Below are 19360 nucleotides of genomic sequence, written 5' to 3' on the forward strand. Positions count from 1 at the left end.
ATGCTTGCCAGAGAAATCAATATTAATTGAAAGATCATGCCTCTCACTTCACACAGAAAGGTTTGTGCCTTCTTGATGAGGTGTGCTATACAATGGGTAAACACAGTTGTATGAGGTTTGAAGTGTGTTTACATGTACAGTAATGTACAGTATTGGGGGGAGTATTCCAGTCTATGTGAACAAGATGGAGCCCATTGTGCCTCCAGAAGGAGATTATCTTATAGGGTGCAGTGATAGAGAATAATCTCTGCAGGAGCAGCTGCTCCAAAAACACCTTTCAAAAGTGGGACGTGGGGGTAGGGGCATAAATGGGTTAATTAAGTCACACTGCTTCAATTTTGTAATTAAAGCAATTCACTTGGGCTTTAGAGTTAAGTTGTACATCCAGAATGAAACGATGCATGCCAGAGAGCTTCATCATAGGAAATAATGGTTTTGCCGGTGTCATGTGATCACTGCTTGAGACTATTGGCTCATGGCTGCGACTAGCAGTCGATCGCCAACCAAGTTGGAAGTGGTCTCGGGGCTCTAACATTTTTGAGGCCCCAAAACTTGGAATATCTTGGAATAAAAAATGGAAGCAGACAAAACAATTCCCCCCCCCCTCTTAAATCATTTTTAACAGCAGCATTTTAGTTAGATGGGAATTTAAATCCAACAATGGCTGAGAAATACAAATATCCTCATTTAAATATGAAATAGTTAAATATTACGGAATTGTCAGGGTGGAATCATTTGACTTTTGCACCTACTACTACTACATGTCTATGTTGGTGATTATTTCTGATGTTTTATCACATTTCTGCAGGTCACTAACATCCAGAGCAAGTTCTTACTCTGGCGCCGGGCAGACCAGATTCTCCAGGGCGGCCGGGGTCACCGTTGCCACCTTTGGGACCGCTGGCACCAGCAATTCCTCGCTCACCAGGGGCTCCCTGTGTGAGAAGACAGAACATAATAATTAGGGATGGTCACTGTAAATCACCAATTCAATTCTCAAACCCCATCTGTAATAAGTTTCCCTTTTCACAGCGTCAAAGCGTTTCATTGACCCTCTGGAGATGAGAAGATTAAATAGTGACAAGTTAATTTTAAAGACAAATGAAACTGTTCAGGGGAGATAGTCTTAAATGACATGCTGGCTTGACTGGTGGAGGACATCTAGGTCAGAGTGAGTCATGGGCCTATGAAGTCTGCTGCCACCTTAAGGTCACATGACAGAGTTACAGGAGTCAGAGACAGTGAAATCAGGAGCCACACTTATCTCTTGGCATTATCTGCTTAGTGTGTGACTATTGACAGACTAAATTCTTAGTTCATGATTAATTCCCAATCAATAGATAGATCTGTAACTCAAAGGCAGCCTTTGGTTTTGTCCACAGATATTCTGGGCCTGTGGAACTTGCTTTTGTAGTGTGGGACTCAGTTTAAAAGGGAACTCTTGGGAGCTCTGCAGAACATGATAACATATTGTCATTAGAAGATTGATAAACCTTTTCCTCTCTGCAGCAGCCGATTACATCAAGAAACTCAGATCTGTAGTGTCTAAAAGCTTCCTTGTCCATTTTCTCTGCTGGAGCGGATAATTCGTTGATTATTATTATTCACAGTAAGAATTTAAGCCGTTCTATAACAGCAGCTGTAACCGTTGACCGTGATACTCACCTTCGGACCAGCCAGACCATCTTGACCCGGGAAACCTCTGTTGCCAGGGGAACCCTACAGAAGGAAAACAAGAGGAAAGTCAGCATTGCGACTATAACGACAACATCTAACTATCTGAATCGCATTCTGGTCCTGAAACAGGCCCCTGGCGGTGTCAAATAAAAGCAAGTTCAAGCTGATTAAAATTTTATTTGATTAAAATGTGTAAAGTAGAAACAGTTTTACTCTGATATTACCGCCAAAGGTATAACAGACATAATAATTGCTCATCACTAATGCAGCAACATTCATGTGTGAATTAGTTGACATTAATAGCAAACATTAAAAATATCTAAAGCAAATATATTTGACCATATTTGGTTTTTATAAACCACAGGAGAAACTCCTATTGTGGAACGTGTCATTTTTAACTGTCAGATGTGACTCACTCTCTCTCCTGGGGGTCCAAGTGGTCCAGCAGCACCAGGCTCCCCCCTTGGTCCTCTCTTTCCTTCTTCTCCATGTGGGCCAGGAAGTCCCTGAAGACCATGTGGTCCCTGGAGATCACATCCATAATAGGACCAGATTATTACAGGAGGCAAAAAAATTACCACCACACCAAACCACCCTACAGCAGAAGACCTCCGACGTACGAGGTCCATTCAGATCGTTTATTTTGAAGCAGTAAATGGGTTGACTTCAAACTGACTTCATTCACAAAGGTGATTATCCAGTCTAATGATCTATGTTTTTATTAGCATTAAAGGTAGATGAGTGGCTGAACAGTTAAAGAATGCAGGGACTAGTAAAAGGAAACAATGCACTCACAATTTCTCCTTTAGGCCCAGCCTCTCCCTTGAAGCCTGCAATACCTGGACCTCCCTAAACAAGTAAGACAGACAAAGGGAGAGAGACAGGGTGAACATCAGGCTACCTTTTCTCTATTATGCTATTATCTGCAATGGCACCATTATGTAAGGATTTATACAGAGTGTACATACAGATGTTCCTTTGGGCCCGAGAGGTCCAGTTGCTCCCTGAGGACCAGGAGGACCACGAGGTCCAGGGAACCCAGGAGCACCAGCAATACCAGGACCACCCTACAGAGAGAGAGAGAGAGATCGTGGTCTTGAGTTTTTCATATTTACACTATCATTTGGCAACGGCTAATCCAGTACAAAGTAAATTTGCTCGAGCAGCTCTGAAACTGAATGTGGTGAAAAAAAAGTAAAGCACAGTAAAGAAATGACAATAAAATATGGACACCATGAGAGGCTCATACTTACAGACGACCCTTTGGATCCAGGGATGCCATCGGTACCAGGGTTTCCCTGTAGCGGACACAAAGCGAGTGCACAGCAGTAATCATTGGTACTGATTGGGTCTACATGAATGATTGATCTGATCACGTATCTGTCATTGAAATCCTCTATCTCAGCAGGTATTCTTAACAGTTTCACTTACAGAAGCACCAGAAGGTCCAGATGATCCAGGAGTGCCAGATTCTCCCCGGGGTCCCTGAGCCCCCTCAGGTCCACGAGCACCAGTGGGACCAGCTTCTCCCTGTTAAACACACAGAATAGAGAAGGGGAGTGACATTACATTATTAGAAGCCGATCTTAAATTTAATGAAAAAGAAATATGGTGGGGAATTTTGAATGTGCATTTGAATGGCTTCAAACTGTTTTGTTTTTTTACATTCATTCTTCCAATAAAAGAATGTAATTAAGCAATAAAACTGTGAAACAACCATGTTCACACCTACAGATAACTTTACAGTGACCAGTATGCCTATGCTGCATGTTTTTGGAGGTGGGAGGAACCCAGAGAACCTGGAGAATACCCCCCCGCAAACACGGGGAGAACGTTCAAACGCCGCACTGAAATCGAACCCTGGACCTTCTTCCTGTGATGCAGCAGCGCTACCCACCGTGCTGCCCTAAAATGTATTTTTATTTTTATTAAAAAAAAAACATTTTATGGTTTATCATTGAGACATTCATGATTTAAATGAAGAATTGTAACCATGTCAATATAACAAAACAAAACAAAACAGACAATAAAAGTTCCCAAACAGCAAAAGGCACCACTTGAGTACTTGCTTGTCTCTGGAAACCAAACTGGACAGATGGACGAACAACACTCCTCTATCCCCCTCTGTACTTCCCTTTTGGCGAGGAGCGATCATAATAATCTTCCCTGCTGTTATAAAGTGTCTTATCCAAAGTATTATGTTTATTCAAAGCTTTATAGATAATCTGGTTTGGTATTAAAATAGAGCAGAGAAACTGTGGACACGAGCCGGGCACTTTCAACACACTTGTGGTTTGTTTTGCTGAATGAAATTCCTTTTCCTTTTTGCAGCTTTGTATACTTTGCAGATTCAATCATATGACAGAATAGTATTTGCATCACACAATACTTTTCTGGCAGTGAAACCCGGATGAAAAATCTGACAAAGTGAGCAACATCTGCTATTATTTTAAAGTGATGGAAAATATTCTCAGCATCTCAGAAGCAATACTTTGGCTGCGGATAAATAATTCAATACTGAGACGCAACAGGAACTGGATAGAAGCTGTCTCTGTCAGATTTTTTACCATGGGAGCATAGTTTATGTACCTAGGTAGGGTGGCATGGCGGCGTAGTGGTTAGCGCTGTCTCCTAACGTCAAGAGGGGTCTGGGTTGGAATCCTATCTGAGTTTTTACATTTTCCCAGTGTCCGCGTGGGATTTCTCCTCCTATACCTTCAAAATCATGTCATTTAGGCGAATTGATTACTCCAAATGGTCCATAGTTGTTGTCTGTCTCTGTGTGTCCCCATGATGCGCTGGAGACACATCCGGGGTGTACCCTGCCTCTCGCCCATAGCGTTGTTGTTTTCCAATTTGTTAGTCTCTTTGAGCCTTGCACATACAGGGAAAGAGCATCTCAAAAGTTCCAACGGAGCTCCTGCAGCACAATTATGTAATAAGAGATCATTAATATTTTTTGTCTGCCTTCACTATTATCATAAGAAACTCCCGGACCTGATAAAGTAATACTCCAGTTTTAACTCCTAAAAGAATTCCCAAAGAGCACGAAGAAGAAAGTGGCCTGCCAGCACAGAGCTGGACTTGCCTGCGATGCAGGAAGGATAAATCAGATGCGACGCAGAGAGCAAGAAGTGAGAGAGGAAGAATGACAGTTTTAAAACCCCGATTCTCCATAACTTTCCACACAGATGGGGGCTTAAAGCGTTTCTCAGTGCAGTGCAGCCTTCTCATATTTCACTCAAGCATTTCAACTTGCCTCTGCAGAACCCTCCCTAAGCTCCGTGCTACCATCTCCTTACATATTATATTTAATTGATTAAAAAAAAAGTCATATTATAAGTATAAATAATTTATAAAAACAGATTTTTGCACCTGTAATACATTTACGTAATTAGATTTTTTTTAATGAAATAAAGTGGATGCTCAGTTATGCTGGATGGTTTTTGGATGACTAAGGTTCCGACTCTGATTGACAGAAGAAGAAGAAGCCTCAGTACTACAGTATTTATACAACTTCGTGACGTACCTTTGAACCAGGAGAGCCAGGGAAGCCTGGAGCTCCAGAGGGACCGATGGGGCCCTATGGAGAGGAAAAGTCAGGCTGTCAGCTGTGCTGTTCATCACTAACACATCCAGCTGTAGAGGCTACTGTCATACTGTAGATGGATACTGGATTATTTATTTAGCAAGCGATGGCAATGAATCAAACGCGACGGAGGAATAATACTCACAGGGGGACCGGCGGGACCAGGCAAACCGTCATTACCACGTGCGCCCTGAATAATCAATGACACAATATCAGCACATGGTATCAAAATAATTTGGCCTAATTATATTGATTAAAAATAAGAAATAACTAAATTGACATTTGCTACTATATTGGGGGGGGGGGGGGGGGGCACATTGTGGTTAATGTCTCTGAATAACAGAGGTATAATTCACAAGTTTGTGCATTAAATGAGACACCTGTCAATCAACACAGCTCAGCATTACGTTGATGACAGGTGTAAATCTGATGTTAAATTATTATGGATTACAGATAGAAAGATGACACTCACGGCAACTCCACTCGAGCCAGGGCGGCCCCTCTCACCGGGCAAACCACGAGGCCCCTGGGTGGATGGAGGAGAGGAGAGGCAACCCTCATAATGAGTGCAACGATCGGTAACGTCTTGATATTTGCGCGTCTAGTTGTGTTTTCACATGTTGTTGCTGTGATGTCACGTGTTACACACCATTGGGCCAGAGGCGCCATTCTCTCCAGTGGAACCACTTTCACCCTAAATAAGGGGAAACATTTGCTTTGTTACTACAGCAAAGGCCATTTGACTGCACTGCAGCATTTTTACTCGCTTTAGGAAACGTGAAAACAATGGATGCCCAGATTAATGGGTACCCCAAACCTACCTTAGAGCCCACAGCTCCAGTCTCTCCCTTTAAACCATCCAAACCAGGATAACCCTGTCAAGAAAGAGCGCAGAGACACAGTCAGAAATATGATAATAAAAAAAACAGAAAAACAGTCGGAAACTTGTAGAAATAGACACAACTCACTCTGTGTCCCTTGATGCCAGGCAGGCCTGGCGTTCCAGGGAATCCACGCGCTCCCTGTGATGCAACAAGAGAGTTGGTGATAAAGAGAGTTTAATTTATTTAAAGGCTATTTAAAGGCTTAGACTGTATTGTACCAAATGGAAAATTCTCTTCCAGAGCACAATATTTGTGATCATAGATCAACAACATACAATGACAGCAAAAACAACAAAAACGCAGGCTATTTACCGTCTACACAGTAATCCATGACGAGTTACGGTAGGAGCCACTCCATTGTTTAATCTAAACTAGTCTAAACTAGTTTAGTCTAAACTAAAATGTATGCAACTGGATGCAACAGAGACTAACAAAAGAAAAACTCACAGTATAACGAGAGTTCAGAGAAATCTCACCTGAGGCCCAGAAGGTCCCCGATCGCCTCCTTTTCCTGATTTGCCAGCCTCTCCCTAGAGCACACAGACAGCAGAGGACTAAGGTAAAAACTGAACTCGTAACTTTTATTGAGGCACTGCATTGAATGAAAACTAATGCACCGTACACTGAATAGAGCGGATGTGCACGCAAGTGCTCCTAGTGGTCACATTGCGATATATCAGGTCTGCTTCCATCACGTGGCCAAACATTAGAATTACATATAAGCAACAAGTCAGGCTATTTGTGGTCTATTTTCAGGTCGATGAGAAAAACAACATGAAATACGTCACATAATGCACAGCGCTGCTAAATAAATAAAGTAAATAAACAAACAAACAATCAAACAAGCAGACAGACAGACATCAGGTTTAATTAAATTAATTAAATTAAAGCCAAAATGCAATGAATAGAGAATTCATAATATGATAATTCACTTATTATAATCATGAAAGTAGAAATACACTGACAGTGAGTTTACAGAAAACACAAAGAATATGTAATGTCAGAAGTGCTACTATGTCTAATAATATGTCAGACTTTTCTTATTAAACAAGGTGTTCAGAACATTATTATATTATGACAGACACTTACATCATCTCCAGGTTTTCCAGGTGCTCCCAAAGGGCCACGAGGACCCATGGAGCCCTATATATAAAGAGAGAACAAGCAAAAGTGAATCACAGTTCTATTATCAAAGACAGTTTCCCTACCAGACGCAAAAAAAAAAACACACAGACATCTTGTTTCAGTAGCTAATTCATAATATCCTGCTGATAATTGCATGCTCTGATGGAGAACACCATCTTTGACCGACGGGGATTTAAAAGGTTAAAATGATCATCAGTCTTGACAAACACTGGGCCACCATTGTGAGCCCCGCTCACAATGGTGATTACCTGACAACTGTCAAGTAATTTTCTGGAAGGAGGCGTGATTTTAATCTGACATAATGATCCACCAGAACATTTTTAAAAGTGGGGGCACCTCAGAGGCTCCACAGGAACAGATTAACGCAGCAGAGGGAGAGACTCTGCATTTTGTACAAGCTGGGAAAGGACAGGCCATAATGGACAATTTCTGGAAGCATCCAGAGTCAGGGTCGAAACTGCAGCAGGGGGAAGTAAGGGGCAGTAAGAAATTAAAATGGTGTTTGGTAGGGAATTATCTGTGGAAATTATTATAAATAAAAAAGAATTACAAGAGAAGAAGAAATTTGGTGCCGACAGAGTCCGTCTACTCGGCTTTGACACAACATAAACAGTGACTGAATAAGGTCGATAATGTTAAAACTGAGAATAGAAGTTAATGGGGAACAATGAAAGCTTAGAAAGTGTTGAAGAACTTTATTGGACCTAGAGTGCGGCTAGCAGGGGCTTATAGGTTCCCCCCATGAAGCTGTGAGGAGAAGGAAGGAGTTAAACAGACATGAGGAGGGTGCCCAGTTGAAAAAGATTAAGATGATTATGTCGACAGGCTCTGAAGTAAGTACGTAGGGAGAAAAGGCTAATGGAGGACTCTGTGGGATACTTACAGATTGTCCAGGCTCGCCAGCCTCTCCTGGGTTGCCTTGGAAACCTTGTGGGCCCTGGGATGTAGAAAAAAAAGAGAGGTTGTTATATTAGAGAGAAACTTTGCTTCTGAGAGGAAGTTAAGTTAAAAACCACTTTGGATTTAAAAAAAACAAGCAAACAATTGCTGACAATTAAAATAAAGCTAAATAAATAAATAAATAAAATAATAATAACTGGCCGGCATCAGCTGCTTAATTCGATCTTTGCTTTCATCATCTGCTGTGTGTAAATTGTGGTGGCAATTCTATACATATTGATTAGAGTACTAAATATCTGTTATGGTTGTCTGGTTTAATTATCGTGAACATACAGTAGAATTATACTATAAACCCTAGAAGAGCAGCTACGCCTGCATCTGTATTATAGACAGTTATACCAACACGGTTCTGTGAAATATGCTGTGTCTCTAAGCCAGTTTGAATACTGTCTAAAAGCAGTAAAAAAAGAAAAAGGTGTCAAAGGATAAAATACGTTTCTCCAGATGAGGACTGCTTAAGCCATCAAGTTGAGGCAAGTCCACTGATGTGTACTACAACCTAACAGCTTCTACCGTAATCCACGAGGGCTGAATGGGTTAAAGGTGGAGCTCGGCTGCTGATAAGAGCAGGGTGTGTATTTGTGGATGGATAAACCCAAAGGCTCTCTGAACGCTAAACCGACAGGTGTAGGAAAAAGGCCCTGAGCCTCCAGCTGGGAGACAGGAATGTCCCGGAAACGGTCGCCGTGGCCGTTAGGCCTGTCTGCAGCCGCCGATTCCTGTCAGGCTGTGGTATTACATCCCTGCTACCAAAGTCCCCCGCCATGTAGGGCTCATTATTAGTTATTCAATACCCTTACGGGAAGTAGACTATGTGGCATACAAACACACAGCATTGAACACGTGACAATTGTGATATTTCACACAGTTTGTGTTGCTGTCTAGGCCACAGAGAGGGCACTTACAGGTGATCCGGAGGGGCCAGGTGGTCCTCGGGGACCCATGGGGCCCTAAGGGGAAGAGACAAAAAACATTACAACAGGCTTATGACACATTCGTTTAAACTTCATAAATGTCTGGTGCAAACAGACTTTCTATAAATGCAGTGCTGGGGATGGGAAATCTTTTTCTGACCAGTTGAATTCTACTATAAAAGTAAATATCATCTACCTTGCCCCAAAGGTTAATAAAAAAACCCTTGTCAAATCCATAAATCCTCTGAAATTCCACAGCAGCTTCTCCCTATCCTTCTTTTTTTTTTATCTTTAACTCCCTTCTTCTTCTTCTATCAGCTCGTTTTCCCACCTGCTGCTTGTTCCAGTAGTTCAAAATTGGTGAAAGATGTGTGTTTTAGAAACAGGTTGAAACAGGATGACAAACAACATATCATATCAATACCAAACTGTCGCATTAAAATGTTTCCTCACTAAATGCTTCAGGTGTCAGAACAGAAAGTGACATTCCTTACGCTACAATTCTCTCTCGCTGGATCATAATCTGCTCTGTTGGAGCGCCTGACGCCACACAAGAAAGGCCTTTCTGCTTGAACTTCATGCATCGCTGCTCACATTCTGAAAATCACATTCTGCAGGGGCGATGAACCAAATCCCTGTTGCCTTTCATATCTCATAAACACACATGCAAAGAAGATCAGCCGGGCAGGAACTGTGTGAACGATTGATTTCAACAAAGTTCCTTCGGCGAAAAAATACATTAAAAATGCATCAATTGTGCGAGATGTCCGACACGTAAACATTACGCTTGCGTTCTTAAAATCGGGACGGCCTCCGAAGAAAATGTCGCAGGAGGACACGGGGGTCCTCAGAAGCTAATGAAGCTAAGGTAGAGGTGCATCAATGGGGCTCGAAGACTTCAGCATGTTTGAATATACATCTGAGTGAGAGTGTTTGGTTATAAGCTTGTAATTTCACACCGGCCCAGTCTCCGTCTGTCGCCGCTCTCTCTTCCAGCAGTCCGGAGAACAAATGTGGGCTGGCTTCAGAAAGGCACCGGTTTTATAAGAGACATGTGGAAGGACACTCAGTAGGAGTGAGGCCACACCAACTGCCGCTAGCTGTGGAGAAGCGATCGGCTGCAGTCGCCCCACTCCCCCTCGCCTGGTGTCTGAGACTTCTGCTGGGCTGAGACGCTGCCAGGCTGAACTGAAATAACTTACAGGAGGCTCTTCAAGCCAGCGAATGGGAGCTGCTGTGCCAGCGAACCGACTGCAGCTTTGCTTTTTCAAGCCTGTATGTCCATGAGCGACGGCTGTTTCCTCTATTTCTAAGATTACCCATCTGCGCTCCATGCAAGGTGTTTATTTTCCATTAGGATCCAACACAGAGGGTTTGACTTTTAATTTCTTAAGTTTCACCAATATCCATCATTAAAGGAGGGAAAAATGTGTTCCCTCCTATCTTGGAAGATTTTAAATACTCCATGAGTATCGCCTCCTGGGAAGAACGGCGATGAAGATGTGTCCAGCGTGCGGTTTTGATATTGGCAGTAGATTGTGACCTTCCATAAAAGTAAAGATGCACTGGGATCGAGAAGGAGTCAGAAATCCATTGAAACTTCAGGAGGGCCAGCACATACTTTAATCGCAGGCCTCCAAATGGAAAGACAGTCTGTCTTGATCCCTCCAAGACTGTAGTGTCCAAGCAGATTCATATGAAGCCAAATGCAACCGCAAAAAATAAAGTGAAATGAAACGTGGAAGCCGTAGCTTGTCTCATCGTGGCTCTCTCACCATTGGTCCTTGCATCACACCCATCTGTGCGCCGCCAGCCTTCTCATCAAAACCGCCAGCCATCTGAGCAGCGAAGTTCTGGTAGGAGAAAATAAACATGCATTTTATTGTCATTAGTAAATACAAACGTGTCCCTCCGTGATATCAAAATAGAGCATTTATTCTGGTTTCATTTGATTTGCAGCGTTTGAAGGATGTTGTGCCGTTTTGGCAGTGGAGCAGCTTTTAATAGGCTGCAGAGCTCATTATGCCAACCCTGATGCAGACAGAGGAGAGACAGAGGGCATGTGAACTGTTTTCATCTCCCTCGCCTTCACAAAGAGTCTCCTTGTCCCCCCCCCCCCTAAAAAAGCTCCCTTCCCTTCAAGGTCTGTCATACTGCCTCCTGCCTTTTCACCTCCCCTCCCCTCTCAACCAGCCTCCTCCCTCCCTTTCTCCTGCTAAGAATGAGAGGCATTCGCTCTATTCTCTCCCTCTCTGCATTATCCTCTGTTGTCTTATTGCCCCCTCCCAAGCATCAAACCTTTCCCACGTCTTCCGTGCTCCTGGAATCTCTCTGCTTATTCCATCCAGTCTGAGTGAAGCTGTTCTCAGCTGTCATCAGGGATCAATCTATCTGCTCTTAAGCCTGCGGTGAGCGCTAATCTCCTTTTTTGTAATAAAGCACTTACTCCACCAAGGCCTGGGGGTCCATTAGGTCCTGGAGGCCCAGGGGGGCCAGGGTTTCCGGGTGTGCCAGGCTCACCATCTCTGCCACGAGGACCCAAGTTTCCCTGAAATAAATCATCCATCCAATACAAATTAATTAATCAAACAAATACCAGTTTATGTGACAGAAAACAGCAAAAGCTATCTGAGATCTGAGATGCTAGAACTACTGACTTTTGACATTTGTATTTATTTACAAATGAATAAAGTATTTATATCTCTCCATTCATCAACTAGTCATATATTAATTTCCAAATATATCTACAAAGATATTTGCCTCTTATTCCTTCCACCAAATCTTTTGACTAACTATAAGATCACACATAAACCATCGATGTTCTGATCGGGGGAATCATTCAATAATAATAATTCTTACAAGTCACTGGTTTTATGTCAATATTTGAGCTCAGTTGCACTTTTGATAAATCATCACACGGTCACTGTGTCCAGTTAGCATAGTGCTGGGTTGTAATTGCCACATACTAGTTTAATATTCAACTGAATATTGTCAGGGTATAATATAATCTAGTATAATATTAAGGGTCTTTACAAGAGAATCCAACTCAAACAAATGTAGAGGTAAAAACTCCAAAAGAGCTCGAAGACCGCCAAATACAGCCCGAGAGTCGTAAAGTGTGGAATCAGCACAAATCGGACTACCTGGCATACCTGTGAGCATGTAGTGACAAATTACCCTTCTACGGGATCCTGAGCAAAGAATGTGCTGAACACCTCAAAGGCTGTCTAACCTCTGCTCGCCTGGTGCTGCATGACCAACATGGCAACCCAACAAGCTCATACCACATCAAAGTGATTTTACATGCAGTGGCTTCTGTTAGAGAAGCAGCATATTACACTGTGAGTCTCACATCTGTGAGCGATCAGATTTCCTCTGATGTGTTACACCTCCCATAAATGAAGAAAGTCATGTCTCGTTATTGGAATGAAAATGACAAACTGACCCTCTCCCCTTTCTCGCCTCTTGGCCCACGGTATCCTTGCTCTCCTGGTGGGCCCTGGTGAACGGGAGACGGCGAAGGAGTCAGTACCTTCAGGTGATTTCTTAGAAGAAACAGCTGGAGTTTGTGAGCTCTGCCGTTACTGTCATGCAAGATCAGTTTCCATTTCCTGGCACTGCTACCGACAATTCAATATAATACCTAGTTATATGCTAAATGCAGTCTTTCTCTGTACACAAAAAGCTTCTGAAGAGAAATTAGGGGAAATATGTAATTGCAGAAATTGGTGCATACCATTGGGCCCGCTGGTCCTCTTGGTCCTACAACCTGCACAAGGAAATAGAGAAAGCATGGCTTCTATAATCTTTGAAAAAAAAAGTGTCACATTTGAAGCGACCTAGCACACAACAGCACAAACTGGTTTCAATTCAGGGCTGCTACCGACACGATCATTCCTATTGGCTCATGTGGGGATTAGCTCCACATTCACTGGGGCAGAAACATTATCTTTCTTCTCACAGAGCAGGCCTGTTCATTGCTCTCTTCAGGCAAAGCATGTGAAACTTAGAGTAAACAATGGCGACTTATTTTCTGCTCTGAACTCACGCAGTCTCAGAAGGGTAAAGCACTTCCAGGTGCAGCTCAGCAGCAGCAGCAGCAGTTTTACTGTTTGTCGTCCTCTGCTTGAGAACTTCATGATGATGATGATGAATATATTTATTAGATAGAATGTTAGAGTACTGCGGTGGAGCCTCACTGTGTCTGACTTCCCGATGAGTGGGCAAATTAACCCGACCCGACCTCGCTGTTCATTAGACCAGTGCTGCTATTTATTTATTATTACTACTATTTTAATTAGATAAATAATAACATTATTATTACTAACAACAGTACCTGCATACATTCACACAAGGTTTGATTTGTATTTATTAATTTCCTTTTAGCAAACTAGATTGCGATTTTACATAAAGCATAAATGGGATATAAAATGTGTTGCACTGGTATGAAATAAACTGTCAGCAATATTTAAGTGAAGAAAACATTTTCAGTTAAATGCTAGTGCATCAGTAATAATGATATGAATATCTCATAGAATGGCAGGCATTACAATGTGGTTTTAGTAATTACTACTTTTATTTGCAATACTTTAAGAAGATGTTGATAATACAATGGCCATGTTTTCACTTTTCAGGAAATAGTTTTTTATTTTTTTTTATTTTAACAAAGACTTTGGATGCGTCGTCCATCACTGGCCACCAAAAAGGCTTTGTGAGAGGTTTGTATGAGGATGTACAGAAACTTTAGTTTTAAACTGCAAAACAATTTACAAATATACATTTTCAATAGAAAGTTAGCAGCATTTTTTTTTTTTACTGCTGTTTGTCAACTTACATCGGTAATGTCTCCAGGTTCACCTTTCTGACCCTGATTACAAAAAGATAAAGCATAAAAACACCAATTAGGTTTCAAAGAACAAAATGATTTGCTCTTATTTCTTCTTCTTCACCTGTCTTGATCGTATTTTTAAAGCCCTCACAGTTTAAATCCAGAGCGTGTCAGAAGAAAAGTAAGTAATTGTTACAGTATCAAAGAGAAAACAGTTTAAATCCGTCTGACAGAGCTCTTTCATGCCACAGTCCATCTAAATCCATAAAGTACTGGTCATGCACCGCTACTATCAGCCTGGGATAGAGATGTAATCCCAGGATCTGCATCTGCTTCCTTTGACACAAATGCACAAGGCATGCTAATATCCTGCAGGATCTCACCTTAGCTCCAGGTGTTCCTGTTAATGTGGTCAAGCAGAGTGAGAGAGGAGAAACAAACCACAGTTAGAGAATGGATAACATATGGTAAACCAAGGTTGGAGATCATTCCTTGGACAACCAGAAAGTCAGGACGCTGATTGTCGGATGTGTTTTCCTGAAATCAACTTCTCTGAAGACCACCACCAAATCACATTTATACCTAAACAGTCCATCAGGTTTTGAAAAAGTGTTGGCTGGTTCACCATCTTAAGAGCTCAAAGCAGAAGCAAAGCAGCTGCACGGAAAACAGGGATGACAGGAAGCATAAGAATAGGAACGCTGTAACTATGCAGTCTTCTCTAGGCTGCTCTTCTCCTTCAAAGCATTATAATTAGCAGGGGTGCGCAGCAATGTTGATAAATCTGGAGCTTTTATATGTTGTATATGTCAGCTGAGCATCTATAAAACATCATTAATTAAAGGCATGCAGACATATGAGGCATTTACCCTCATAAAATAGAATAGAAATTGGCAAAATTAGCATTTTTAAATTGATCTGATCAAAAATGAGATACAATATTCCGGATTTCTAAATAGCTGGCGATGTTAAATAGTTGCAAGTTTCGACACATATTTATTAATAATAAAAAAAAAGAAGTTACTTCACAGCTGTTTGTAGATTCTTACTAAAGTTATGCTGAATGTGTTATGTTCTGCTTACTCAGCACTTCATTTAGCAATGAATGTAAGATTCTATGAAAGCATTTTAATCCACAAGAAAGCAATGCTAACAGTGGCACTTCAGATTTCAGCTAAGCTCCTCAAGTGACATTCTTTTTTTTTTGTTCCCAATGATCACAGATACGCTCCTCGTTTATCAGAGCCTGCTCTGATGACAGTTTTTCTTGCCATCAGCTCTACAGAAATCAAAGAGGACACCGAGTAGAAATTTAGAACACGCCTGCTTGACTGAGGCCTTTCCTTAATGACTCTCACATGTTTTCACATTACTCTGGGACAAAGCACGTGCAAATGGAGCCAAGGTGAGCCAGATATGGAAAAATGTCATTGAGGTAGCATTTCACTGAAATTTGGTCAGATGTGCCACTGTTGCTTTTTCTCATCATGTGCTTGTTTTGGGGTAGAAAACTGAATTACAATCAAAGGTTGACCAGTAATAAAATGTTCTGCTTTTACCCTTTACACTGAGAGGATAAACTGCACCCACCAAACCTTTGATTAATACCAAACTGCAATTTTCTACCCAAAATAAACACCATGATCTTTGAGAGTAATTTATTTACGAGAGGTGTGAAATAAATAAATTACAACCAATGGATGGCGGCTGGTCAGCAGCGCAGATGGGGCAACACTCTCCAAAAGGGATTTCAGGCTTGGGGCAGTCTCTTAGCTCCTCGCAGACAATTTCATCACACAGGACACTTCCAGTGTCACACACACAGATGCGACAAGGCTCTGGCTTCCATACGTCCTTGTCGCTATAGCGATGTCCATCCTGCATACAGCTAAAAGCATCGCCCTCTGTGTGTGGGGTCACAGTAAGAGACACAGGTGGGACCATGATGGGAGGAAAAAGGAGATTATGCATCAGGTATAAAAACATTTATATATACAGTATATATATATATATATTCATATCGTAAACTCAATCCGTTTTTCACTGGGAACGCATAGAGCACAGTATAAATTCTCAATGCAAACATTGTTGGGAAGCTTGGATCTAAATTAAAATATAAAATACTCCAAAATACAGAGAAGCATCTATCATAATATCCCACAACCCAAATAACGATGTATTCAACAGCTTGTTTGATTCAAGAACAGTTTAAAAGACATTCAGGTTACTATCATACTGAATGGGACAGACAAGCAACACATCCCCACATTTGAGAGCTACAACCAGTCTTCATACTATACAAACCACAAATGGGAGGGTTTCAATCAAACTGTCCCTCCCTTCTCTTCCTCAATATGTCTTTGTGTCTCTTAGCACGCTACAAAAAATGACTATAACATGACAAAGGAGCTCAGAAAAGAAAAACAAAAGCACTTGCGAGATTAAGCCACTTATTGATTACCGCCGCTCAGTCATTTAATTAAATTTAATTGGTATAAAAGCATGCATCCTCTCAAACAGCCACAAGGGGTCAGTGTAGCATCGCGGGATCTGTGTGACGCTGTGCAACACCTGCAGGAAACTTCTAACAGATTCGCAGGCGCTGGAGAGTGGAGACCATGCGCCCAAATTCCTCGACATGTTAAATATAGGGCGAGTCAACAGTGTGGGAGACACTCTAATTTACTGCAAAGGAGACAGACTGACTTTGCATTCAGCAAATAAAATAAAGAAAGAAATTGCATCTTTGCCATGGAGTTTATAGCTGAACGTGCTGGAGGAGGGGCACGTTTAAATACAGGTACTGTACGTGTTCTAAATTGCAGTACTGGAGAAAATGTAACAAAGTTCCTGCTCATTTTCCAGTCTGGCAGATTCCTAAAAAGTCAACAGATGGCTAAACAGTCGCTCAAAGAAACGCTCTGATTGGAGCCACTAAACCAGAACCAAGGGGCAAAAAAACCCCTAAGAAAAACTCAGGGTATAGAGCAGCTCCAGTGTGCGAGGAGAGGGGGCAAGTGCAGTAGCCATATTTACCTTAGAGCATTGCTTATGTTTAGGCAACCTAAGAGACCTCAGCAGCAATGAATGGGGTCTTTCTGGAAGGGGACAGAGTGGGCAATTCACAAACTATTGCCTTGTTCAAACACGGGGCGCATTTTAAAACCCATCTGGAGTCCATAGCCATAACAGATGCCAATTGAAACCCATCAAAGAAAAGAAAATCGTTAGCGTTCATGCCTGGACGTTTTGACATTTCGTTTAACAGGGCTTGATGTACTGTCAAAGGGCTGCACCTGTCCTGGCTATGACTCAGATATGAAAGACTCTCCTGATAAGGATTTATTTTTCCTGGGACAAGGGCTCCTCTGTGATGGAGAGCTGATACAAAGCTGGCTTTTTGTCGCTGAGGGATATTTGTAAGTTTCCTCTCCCAAGTATTGGCAGCCATGCTTTTTTTCCTGAGGAGACTAAAATGAACAATTCAACTTGTAAAGTGATTCCAGGTGGAAGTCAGTATAGAGTCACTTCTGCTCATCGCATTTAGTACCTTCTGGCCCTTAATCCCTTCCTCTACCTCTGTTTGATTAGTATTACCACCCCAAACACTAACAGCCAATCAATATTGAGAGTTATAGAAAGGACCTTAAGTTAACGTAAGGCTGATTTTGCTATTCTGAAGTCACCAAGATCCTTCTTTGCCACTTCAGTGTCTCCCTGAAAAAATGCTGGAGAAACAATGGCTCACATTATTTCCAGGAGTCTATTTTCTGAAAGAGTAACCTGAGACCTGCACTTGCTTTGGCATTTGAATATTCCTCCATTTTCTCAGTCTTTAAAACACATATTTTCTTCATTTTAAAACATATATCTGTTTTTGTGAACTGAGAATTAAAATAATAATGCCTCGGTCTTAATATTTTTCCAGTCACCTCTCTTTGGCACCTTGTCGCTGTCTGCTTCTGACAGTCACAGCTACTGGGTAATCCTTTAAACAGATGGAAACCCTGATATTATGTGGAACAAAATTTCTGGCCTAAATCTGCTGGTGCACATTCAATTCTCAAATTCTCTTGCTGGTGCTAAAATCAATAATGACGATTAATCATCACCACATACTATTATATGAAGAACTGCATTCAAAACCGCATAAAGATTGGTAGCAGAAAATCTGCAGGTATAAGGCTGGTAAATATTATTACATGAAATAATCCTTTTAAAAGCACCTTTTATGGATACTTTGGTTATTATTCCACCATTCTGCCTCAGCAAGCCAGGATTTGTCTGGATGCCCTCTGACAGCAACGGAATGTGAGCATTTTTCACCACAAGCCCTTGAGCCTATAAGCACCTTTTCCCCTTTCCCCCATCCCATCCCCCTTTATATTGGGAGAATCTGCAGTCAAAAAAAAAAGAAAGAAAAAAGAAGAAGAACCTGTCAAGGCCCATAAAGCATCCACAGGTGTCCAGCAGTTTGACTGCAGGTCGCTACGCACTCACTACTGGATCGCATCCTTTACTTCTGCAGAACGTGAACGTCACAGAATAAATAATTCGTAATAAACACGCTCTCAAGAAGTCACTGACTTATAAATGAGATCTAAATCAACAGAAACAAGAAATAAACAGATCCTGCGCATCATTTGTTTTGGTTAAGATTGCCACAGCTCCATCCATTGGATCACTTTTACGCACATCAACAACTCTTCCAAGCAAAGGTTAATCACTCCTTTAACATAAAGCAAGATCACCGCTGTTGGTAGATAGAAGGTCCACGGTTGTCAACAAACAGTATTTTTGATGCCACAGAGAATAAGAAGACCAACAACTCTGTGCGTAAAAGGGGCTCGTTAATGACCTAATAAATTCAGACACCTAAACAAACACCAAAGAATTGAACGCTTTGGTTTTGCGCTTATTGCTGTGCGTATTTTTCCAATCACTTGACTAAGAAGGACACCTGCTCACCCGATGCATTTAATGGCAACTTTCATTTTGTGTGTGTCATTTTAGAGAAATGAAACTGACACTTACGGTCGTCCTCCTGACATCTCACAACGGCTAATAGACACACCTGGGCTGCTACAAGTAGCAATACAGTCCTGGAATCCATAAAGTTGAACATGTCTAAATATTAGACATGCAGGGCTCTCAAGGGAGAACGAAGGGTGCGATGGAAGCGGAGGCTTCTCTCAGTATTTAGTGTGTGTGTGTGTCCCCGGTTACAAAAGCCAAATCATTCAAAATTCTCTCTTCCCAAAAACCGATGGGGGGGGGGGGCAATCCAGCGGCAGGACCCGGACCTGCAGCAGAAACTCAGCACCGACCGCTTCAGGCCAGACGCTGTAGTTTTATGTCCACG

At 41.8% G+C, this 19360-nt stretch overlaps 1 protein-coding gene across 1 annotated transcript in view; it reads right to left on the reverse strand.

Annotated features, from left to right (window-relative positions):
- Nucleotides 1–19123, reverse strand: part of col2a1b (collagen, type II, alpha 1b) — a 32518-nt gene extending 13395 nt beyond the window's left edge. Inside the window, exons 1-25 of the mRNA XM_068742294.1 lie at nt 19033–19123; nt 15693–15902; nt 14382–14398; nt 14005–14037; nt 12907–12939; nt 12616–12669; nt 11617–11718; nt 10946–11023; nt 9162–9206; nt 8180–8233; nt 7240–7293; nt 6627–6680; nt 6235–6288; nt 6088–6141; nt 5916–5960; nt 5739–5792; nt 5412–5456; nt 5207–5260; nt 3109–3207; nt 2931–2975; nt 2646–2744; nt 2473–2526; nt 2094–2201; nt 1666–1719; nt 837–935 (exon numbers count right to left, since the gene is read on the reverse strand). Coding sequence (XP_068598395.1) covers nt 837–935; nt 1666–1719; nt 2094–2201; nt 2473–2526; nt 2646–2744; nt 2931–2975; nt 3109–3207; nt 5207–5260; nt 5412–5456; nt 5739–5792; nt 5916–5960; nt 6088–6141; nt 6235–6288; nt 6627–6680; nt 7240–7293; nt 8180–8233; nt 9162–9206; nt 10946–11023; nt 11617–11718; nt 12616–12669; nt 12907–12939; nt 14005–14037; nt 14382–14398; nt 15693–15902; nt 19033–19123 — 1689 coding nt within the window. The remainder of the gene's footprint in view (nt 1–836; nt 936–1665; nt 1720–2093; nt 2202–2472; nt 2527–2645; nt 2745–2930; nt 2976–3108; nt 3208–5206; nt 5261–5411; nt 5457–5738; nt 5793–5915; nt 5961–6087; nt 6142–6234; nt 6289–6626; nt 6681–7239; nt 7294–8179; nt 8234–9161; nt 9207–10945; nt 11024–11616; nt 11719–12615; nt 12670–12906; nt 12940–14004; nt 14038–14381; nt 14399–15692; nt 15903–19032) is intronic.
- Nucleotides 19124–19360: the final 237 nt, after the last annotated feature.

This window comes from Brachionichthys hirsutus, chromosome 8 (genome assembly GCF_040956055.1).
Source record: "Brachionichthys hirsutus isolate HB-005 chromosome 8, CSIRO-AGI_Bhir_v1, whole genome shotgun sequence".
Taxonomy (NCBI): Eukaryota; Metazoa; Chordata; class Actinopteri; order Lophiiformes; family Brachionichthyidae; genus Brachionichthys; species Brachionichthys hirsutus.